Source organism: Limulus polyphemus, unplaced genomic scaffold (assembly GCF_000517525.1).
Source record: "Limulus polyphemus unplaced genomic scaffold, Limulus_polyphemus-2.1.2 Scaffold8513, whole genome shotgun sequence".
Taxonomy (NCBI): domain Eukaryota; kingdom Metazoa; phylum Arthropoda; class Merostomata; order Xiphosura; family Limulidae; genus Limulus; species Limulus polyphemus.
This window is the reverse complement of record NW_013674123.1, coordinates 20011-29428: the sequence shown is the minus strand read 5'-3', so window position 1 is coordinate 29428 and position 9418 is coordinate 20011. Positions and strand designations below refer to the sequence as shown.

General features: G+C 35.5%; 1 protein-coding gene across 1 annotated transcript in view; it reads right to left on the bottom strand.

Annotated features, from left to right (window-relative positions):
* Positions 1–1003: 1003 nt before the first annotated feature.
* LOC106475395 (leucine-rich repeat protein SHOC-2-like) overlaps positions 1004–9418 on the bottom strand; it is a gene marked incomplete at its 3' end in the record, with an annotated part of 23824 nt that continues 15409 nt past the window's right edge. The window contains exons 3-5 of the mRNA XM_022379507.1: positions 4344–4475; positions 1846–1953; positions 1004–1217 (exon numbers count right to left, since the gene is read on the bottom strand). Coding sequence (XP_022235215.1) covers positions 1004–1217; positions 1846–1953; positions 4344–4475 — 454 coding nt within the window. The remainder of the gene's footprint in view (positions 1218–1845; positions 1954–4343; positions 4476–9418) is intronic.

Genomic DNA, 9418 nt, shown 5'->3' with positions numbered 1-9418 from the left:
AACATACTACAAACCAACCGCATAAAGATCAAAACAGTAACATACTACAAACCAACCGTATAAAGATCAAAACAGTAACATACTACAAACCAACCGTATAATAATCAAAACAGTAACATACTACAAACCAACCGCATAAAGATCAAAACAGTAACATACTACAAACCAACCGTATAAAGATCAAAACAGTAACATACTACAAATCAACCGTATAAAGATCAAAACAGTAACATACAACAAACCAACCGTATAAAGATCAAAACAGTAACATACTACAAACCAACCGTATGCAGGATCGGAAAGTGATGCTGATAGTTTTATCTTTCTCAAAGACAAGAGTAATTTATTAAGTATAGAACTTATCATCAGTAGCTATCATTATTTTCTTATGGAAATTGTAAATTTAAAAAATGTGTTTAAATGGACTATACACTCGCAAAGAGAGTTGTGATATAACCAGACTGTCATTGTCTTGTACCTGAAGGTATTCTCCAACTTATTTCATTTATTACTATATAATCAAATACTGAAATTAACAATGTTAAAATAAGGGTTTTCAAATAAAGCTACACTATGACAGCCATGAAAAAGATTAGAAGAAAAACCTTATACTTGTTCCCATATTCTCTTTAGATCAAAAACCCTGTTAAAAGTAAGATGATGTTAAAATAAAATATGTATTTAAGTTTTTAATGTGATTCCATGACACTCATAATAAACACATTATTACCTTTACAGCATGGTCTCTCTTAAACTTCACAAAAGTTTGTAGTCTGGGAAGAAGATTTTCATGTAAAACAGTATTCAATCTATTGAATACAAAGGTTTATTTTCCACAATTAAAATTAATACAGGAACATACAACCAACAATTAAAAAATGTTTTGAAATAATTGCTCTTCATTTCATCGTTCGAGAAAATAAAGAACTTCGTAGCCAACGTGTGCTCCACGACTTCCTTCTTGATAAACCCACCTGACCTTATCCCTTCTTAATAAACTCACCTGAGGAAATTTCATCATTTTCATTTCTGTCAGTAAATTCTTCAAAGCTGACCTTTCTAGAGTTTACAGCCTGAGAGGTTGCTTTTATTCTTGACCTTTTCTGACCATTACTGTACCACAACGAGGCTCCCACGGCCAAAGCCGATTCTAGTCTCCTCAAGGAATACGGTGACTCGTGAACTTCTCCATTCATTCTTCTTTCTTCAGCTTCAAACTATAGATATGCGCATGCTTTACCTATACATATCACAGCTACAATATTTCTATATTAAGATTTTAGACAATTAGATAAAACAAAGAACACCTATAGCATTCATTTACTTCCATCTGAACTACTAAAATAAACGTCAAATGTCTGAGAAGATTTATTGAATCTTTTATAATGGCAAAGTCAATGAATACATTTTGACAAATTTCAATGGAATTAAAAATACAAAACATTTATTTAACTCGCTAACTTTAAATATAAAACTTTATATTTTCTCAAATACATCCTGTGAAACCTTTTAAACTGGAAAACAATGAAGAACTAATGAGACAGGGTGTCTGAGAACTCTGGAACTATAGGCACTTCAACAAATTTTGCAGTCCTTGTAAATGGAAACAAACTTGGATTAACAGCAGGATTAAATTGATCTTCTCATGCTTTGAAAGCACCGTAATCAGCCACGTACCTGAAACTAAGAATCTCTGCAAATCACCCACTGTTCCAGACTTTTTGGACATCCTGTATATTAAAACGTTTATCTTATTTATTCTGATACTACTACATTTAAAAAAAGGTAAACTTTGACTTGTAATTCTTCTATTATATTTAACATACTGCTAAGAATGTAACGAACTTCAATGCCATCTGCTTTCCAGTTGTGTTTGAGGAGTGGAGCCGTTAGGTCAGAGGGTGCCTTGAAGGAGGTATTTGGTAATTCGTTTACAGAGAGCCCAAAATTATTCTGAAATCAGAGGCATTATAAATGTTAAAACTCTGATTTCAAATTATGCACATAAAATAATAATAATCATGAACACTAGAATAAAAAAATAAAATTTAGAAATTAATTCATGAATATCAGGAAAACAAAGGTAGATAATTCCATCAGGTTTACATTTTTATTTTCTATTTATAAACATAGCAAGAACAACTCATGAAAATTCACACAAAACAAAAACTTTGCAAACAACGTTTTGAATGACCACTTACATGTTCAATTTTCAATCCATTCAGTCAATCTTGAGAACCCCCCCCCCCGACACACACACACACACACAAAGTTCCTCAATACCCACCTTGTTTTGAATGACTGTTTACATATTTAATTTTCAAGTGCATCCATGCAGTCAATCCTGAGAGTCCCCCCCCCCCAAAGGCCCCTCAATAAATATCCACAATATTAATATCCTGGCTACATGTTCAATTTTCAAGTACATCCATGCAGTCAGTCAATCCTGAGAGCTCTCAAACCCCCTTGATCTCCTAAAAGAGGGCCTCTGGTAAAAACATTTTTTAAATATTTAAAAGTAGATGAATTTAAACAGTCCCTAACATGTTTATGTCAATTGTCAGCAACTAATCATGAGAGTCCCAAAACCTCTTTAATCCCCATATGGTAGCCCCAAAATGAAAACTTATTAATAACTCTCATCACCATGCTAATTTTTATGAAAGCCTGTGGATCCAGGTCTAGAAATCTCTAAATCCCATTTGACCCCCATATACAAGTTCAAAATATGGCTTCATTGTTTTTGTTAGCTTCCTACTTGTTAATATTAATGTTAAATAAATCAGGTAAAACTTAAAGCATCAAGTTGGTGTGGAGAGACATTATTGTTTTACAAGTTATAAATCACAGTAAACTACAATCCAGGGTCAATAGACTGACCAGCTGCCCTAACCTCATGTGAACTATATAAATCCACTTGGGATTATGATCAAAATGTTCCACACCGTACAGCTTACATTACTTTTGTTGCAGAATTACCAATAATTTATCTAGAATATATTAAAACAATAAAATATTTCGAAGGAATTCTCTAGCTAAAAACAAAGAAAGAGACATGGCAATATAACATTAATCTTTGCGCTGTCACATTTACAGAAGAAACGTACAGTTTAACTTGTAAAACTGAACACACGACGAACAAGTATACAAAAAAGTATGTTAACCTGAGAGTTAGAAAGTTCATTACTAAAAAATAGTTACAAATCAAACAAATATTAGAGGCATTCTAAGTGTTTGAGATACAGGAGGTTCATGACTAAAACTTAGTTTCTCCTGTATACTAACCAGTGAAATGAGACCTCAAGATTAAATGCTAGTCATCCCTAATAAACCAACTAATGACCAGTTATATCTTACTGTGAGTAACCTTGAGTGGAGAGGTAAGTAGTGGACATTACAAATTAAGGTTAGTGAGATGACTTGCTAAAATGGTTGAGTTTGTACACAGTACTTTCCTTGTGTAACACCGAGAGTCAATTAGTGAATTACATCATATATTGAAATCAATCTGGACTTTTAAATAGATTTGTATCAGGATTGATAACTAAATGTACACGTTGTTGAATTTTTGTTTTCCCAAAAACACGATATGTATATAGTAGAATTATTTTGAATCATCATGAAACAAATAATTTCAACAGCAACACCGTAAAACAATACGAGTTTCGAATTAAAATTCATCCACATGATTTCATTGAACAAAAACTGAAAAGTGGTAATATATATATATAACATTATATATGTAACATATAACCTTTTGATATTGTGTTGACATACAAAACAGTATTCACAACACCAGCTGTAATCATGTTAATGGAACACTTCTTCTCTTGACACCATCACATCAATTTTAAGCTTTAACTGATCAAATACCGAGTTTATGTGATATATGATAGGACTGCCAATAACCATGGCTCCCTCAGTTTCATAACAATGATTTCTAAATGAGCATTGGACACTATGAACTCCACTACCCATTTTTATTTTGACAAACCAAATAAGTGATCATTATTTCACTCTAACAGTCTTTACTGCATGATGAAGGACATCTGCTCGAAACATTTTACAAACGTTTTTATTTAGATGTGTCAATTTATTCTTCATTATATTTTAACTAAGTTTTACTTCTCACATCTTGCAGACTAACATTCATTTATAACACTAATTACAGTGCACTAATGATGCTGTACAATCAGAAACCATTATAAGATGCTTTTTTATCATAACACTGCTAGTTATTCAAAATCAGTAACACCACTGCTAATTTAAAACTTTCACAACTAGAACTTATGTATCACATCATAAATGTTTAATAGTCCCAACTCAATCACAAGATGAATTACCTTTTCCAAGTCCAATTTGTTCAAACTGGTCAGGTTCAACAAAGACAATGGGAAAGCTATCAGTTTGTTATTGTACAGATCAAGACTCTTTAGAGCCTGCAGGTTGTTGAAGGATTCTGGCAGCTCCAACAGCTAAAAAAAAAAGGAGTATATTTAAAATCTGGATTGGAGTCAAAGTTTTGTCCTTTAAATAAACTAACTCCTTAAACAAATGTTAAAAAGTTCTCAAAAGTTAACATTTTCCTTAGTTGAAAATGTATTTCAGATAGATATTTACCTCTCTGCACCACTAAGAACTATTACCTTGCACACAAACTCCATGGAAGTTCCTGCACTTACCACAAGCCTCGAACAAACTCCCACATAATTGTCATAATGTTGTAGCCTTCCACCAACAGCAGAACGACACAACCTTCATGGAAATTCCTACACTTACCACAAGCCTCGAACAAACTCCCACATAATTGTCATAATGTTGTAGCCTTCCACCAACAGCAGAACGACACAACCTTCATGGAAATTCCTGCACTTACCACAAGCCTCGAACAAACTCCCACATAATTGTCATAATGTTATAGCCTTCCACCAACAGCAGAATGACACAACCTCCATACACAGTGAGCACTAGCACATTACCATAAGCTCATTCTTGAGGAGGTAAAGAAAATGCACCAGAAGTTGGAAGGAAGAATGGGAAGGTGGTGCAGAGAGGTAAGTATCTATTTGAAACAGATTTTCAGATAAGGAAAATGTTAACTTCAGAAATGTTCTTATCTCTATACACCACTTAGGGCTAGACTCCCACATAGAAAAATGGTGTAGGGAATGGTACAGACCAATTACAAAGATGAATTCCTTTCTGAAATGATGACTGGAAAGTCCATGGGGTGTGATGTCCACAAGATCGTGGGTTGTCTAGTGGAGCAGCAATAGGTGGGAGACTACATTCTTCTCAAACAGGTAACACTTTACCAAACTTCTTATTTAGTCATTCAATGTTACACTTATATCACAGAGAGATTTCCAATAAAGGATATTGGGAAATCCAGTGCCAGTGGTAACATGTCACAAAAGTGGGTGGAATATGAGAATGTGTAGTGTGGATATGGCATTAGGCCATTCCATCAAGGTGAAACACGTACATGAGATAGACATTGTAATGACAAAGCAAATCCGAGTCTCATCTGGCAGGACATATCTATCAGAAACTGCTTGGGAGATATTCTGATGAGGTTTCCTGTACTTCACTTCCAGGGAACACCTGAGATATTCTAATGAAGTTTCCTGTACTTCACTTACAGGGAACACCTGAGATATTCTAATGAGGTTTCCTGTACTTCACTTACAGGGAATACCTGAGATATTCTAATGAGGTGTCCTGTACTTCACTTCCAGGGAACACCTGAGATATTCTAATGAGGTGTCCTGTACTTCACTTCCAGGGAACACCTGAGATATTCTAATGAGGTGTCCTGTACTTCACTTCCAGGGAACACCTAAGATACTTTCATGAGGTGTCTTGTACTTCACTTACAGGGAACACCTAAGATATTCTAATGAGGTGTCCTGTACCTCACTTCCAGGGAACACCTGAGATATTCTAATGAGGTGTCCTGTACTACACTTCCAGGGAACACTCCAGCCACTGTGGAAGAAGGGTTCTCCCATCCTCCACAAGAAAAATGGGGGGGGATGCACTGGGGGAGAACTCCAGTGTGTGTGTATGTGATCACTGCCACAATCACCACCAAGTGACAGTGTTGTGGGTCACTACAACTTATAATTAAAGATGGCAATCACAAGCCAGATGTAAGGGCAGGACAACATCTGGTGTTGTCTGTTTTCTTGTAAAAGGTGCAGAAACAGCCATGTCAATTATAGAGATATACTGCCAAAGCAGTCTTGCAAAAAAATGACATCTCAACCATGAACAATGAGCAGGGGCGGACGGGTTTAACATTTTTTGTTCTCCCTCATTTGATGTAAATTTTGGGTAAGTAATCCCTGTAAGACAACACTGGCCACTTAGTGGTTTCTGATGGCACTAGGCATAAAGAACATAGGGTGTAGTTCCTCATGTACTATTTGGTTTGGTAAGTCATATCTCCTACTTTTATTTTTTAGTTGTTGTTGAAGGTGTTGGAATGTGTACAAAAATCATGGTACACACATGGAAGAGCAGTGAAATGTATGAATGACATGGAGATGACTTAAAAACACAATAGGCAAAACTCACCATACTAGAGTTAGAGCCTCTGAGTACACTGGAGAATGGTGACTGGAGGATGGTAAAAGCCAGAGGCACATAAAACTGTCCAGTGATGTAAGAAATGGGAGGAAAATGTGTTTGGTTTAGTCCACATACAAGCTTGTAAGATCTCCTCCAAAGGCTGGCAAGGAAGAAAGGCAAGAAATGCTAGAAGCTATGAATGAAGAAATTGGAAGAAGGAGGCAAAAAAAAGCATATCATCAGAATCACCAGGAAAAATAAACAGTGAAAAAATGAGTTAGCAAACCTAACCAGATAAAGTGGAAGGGGATAAGTCCTAAGAGGAAGAGGTCTGCCACAGTTACCACAAAAAGAAGTTTGAGCAATACAACAATGGACAGCCCATACAAGACACAAACGATGATCAAGACTGGAACAACTGTACAATGATTATATAGAGGAGAGGTAGAAGAAAACTTCCAATTGCCTTTCTGGACAAACTAAGTCTTCAGAAGAAAGGAGTGTACTGGAAACAATCAACCAGACCCTATGATAGAAGTATGGAAGGTGTCTAAGGAGTAAACATCTAAATGATGATAACCACATGCAAGGAAAAGGAGAAAATATGTCTTGATACAAGAAACTAACAGCTAAAAGGATGGGCATGCAAAAGCTCAAAGAACTAGACATAGGTCTCAGTAAAAGAGAGGGACTGGTCAAATGGGGGTGAGCAAAAGAAAGAGATTATTACCCAACAAGAGGCTTAAGGTTGTGGACAATATCTCATGGTAACCTGCATTGGTGAATACAAACAAAGCAAAGAAGAACGAAAGATGTGGAGAAGTAGGACGATCTGGCTGAAGAGAGTGGCAGTAGACAGCCCACATGGATTGATAGAGAGCAAGAGTGACAAGACTGAAAGAGAAAACAGGCTACACTGCAGAAAAAATCATACATCATGCAAGGGACCAAGTAAATTTCAAACATGCAGACAAAGGCCTGACATTCCATCGTGAAAAAGGGATGACCAAGGTTAACCGATACCTAAAAAGTTGCAAAAGCATTGATAAGAGGGATTCTGAAATGGGAACAAATCTACTGGAAGACCACAGGAGGTAAGAACAACTCGGTGAGAAAAGTGATCCACCACCAGATATAAACCCCTGGAACATGACATATCCTAATTTGAATATGATGATCTTAGGCCCATAAAAGCATAGAATCCAAGACAGTTGACTGAAGTAGCAACCATAAAGTTGTCCAAGTGGATCATCGCAAAATGACTAAACAACTGCACCCAAAGAAGACGGCAAGACTGAGAACCAGCAGTCATCTCCAGAAAGTTGATGTGCATGGAATGCTCTTGGAGACCAGACCCTGGTGGTGGTAGTGGTGTGGAGAACAGCCATAATCAGAAAGAGAGAAGCACTGGTGTAAAGATACAAGTTGGGTCAAGGGGAGAGTGGTACACCCCAAACTGTGTTGGAATGATCAACCTAACACAATAGAGGGATGTAAAACACAAGGGTAGATAAGTGATTGCAGGACCTGTTCCAATGATCTGACAAGAGTCCATTGAAAGGGGCATGTACATGTATGACTTAAAGAAATCCCCAAGTACAAGAGAAAAGCACCTTGAATACCAAAATCTCCATTATGCAAATACACAAGAAAGAAGATTGAGCCTGCCCCATGCAAGAGTTGAGAAAAGCCCCCCCCGTAAGTAAAGTGCATGAATCGTTCGTTGAGAATTATAGCGCGTGTGTAAGTGATTGTGGAAATTAAGTGTATTGCAAAGTTGTATTGAGAAAGAATAAACTAGTTTTATTTAAGAAAGGACTTGTATCGCTGAAGTTTTTTGTAAAGAATTTCTACGAAAAATTAACAAATGAACACAGACGTAACAGTATCGTTTCAGAATATCAATAGCAAAACATTTCAGCACCTTTTAAACGAAACCAGAAAAACTTTTGTTACACCTATCTTTAAACTACAAAACATGCAGTGGAAAAGTATTTAGTAATAAACCTACCAACTGAAAATTAGTGGATCTCATATGAATATGAGTGATACTCCAGGGATACTTATATTTCACGAACATTTAAACTAAAAAGTGGCTACTGAAGTTACAAAAACAAAACAACAAACTCTCAGAAGATAATAACAGTAAAAGTGAGACTAATTTAAATAACATTTTCACCACACATTAGGCAATGTTTCAAGGCAGTGTACACAAGGACATTATTAACTTTACATTTGACTTTAAAGTACTCATTATTTTCTTTTGAAATGCATAAAAATATTCTCTGATTTACTAAGCTAAACTATGTGATTAATAAATGCTTTTAACACTTTAGAACTTTAACTAATCGGCTCTTTTCCTTAGAGTAATATTGCAGAAGAAAAAATTCTTCATTCAGGTCAAGTACACAGATGACAGAACAGTTGTTATTGGGAAAAAAAGTGCAATCATATGAAATTACCTTAGTCTGTTGCAGAAAATAAAGGATATCACATTATATTAATTAGTAACACAACCCTAACATAACAAGTTGACATCAGGGAATAGCATTCTCACATATATAAAAATAGACCTTAATGATGTCTGATCTGTTCTTCCTACAGAAATTAGATTATATATGTAGAGATTTTATATACTGTTTTTAACTCATACACAATGCTCATTTGTATGTTTTCCTAAATAGCCAGAAAGGTGAAAAATTCTTACTTCAGTTCTAACAAATACTATATTCTAAATTACACTCAAAATCTCAATTAGCCAACTGCTAGTAATTATACAGCATGGTTAAGACAGATACTAGTACAACCTAACATAAGAAATATACAGCATGGTTAAGACAGATAC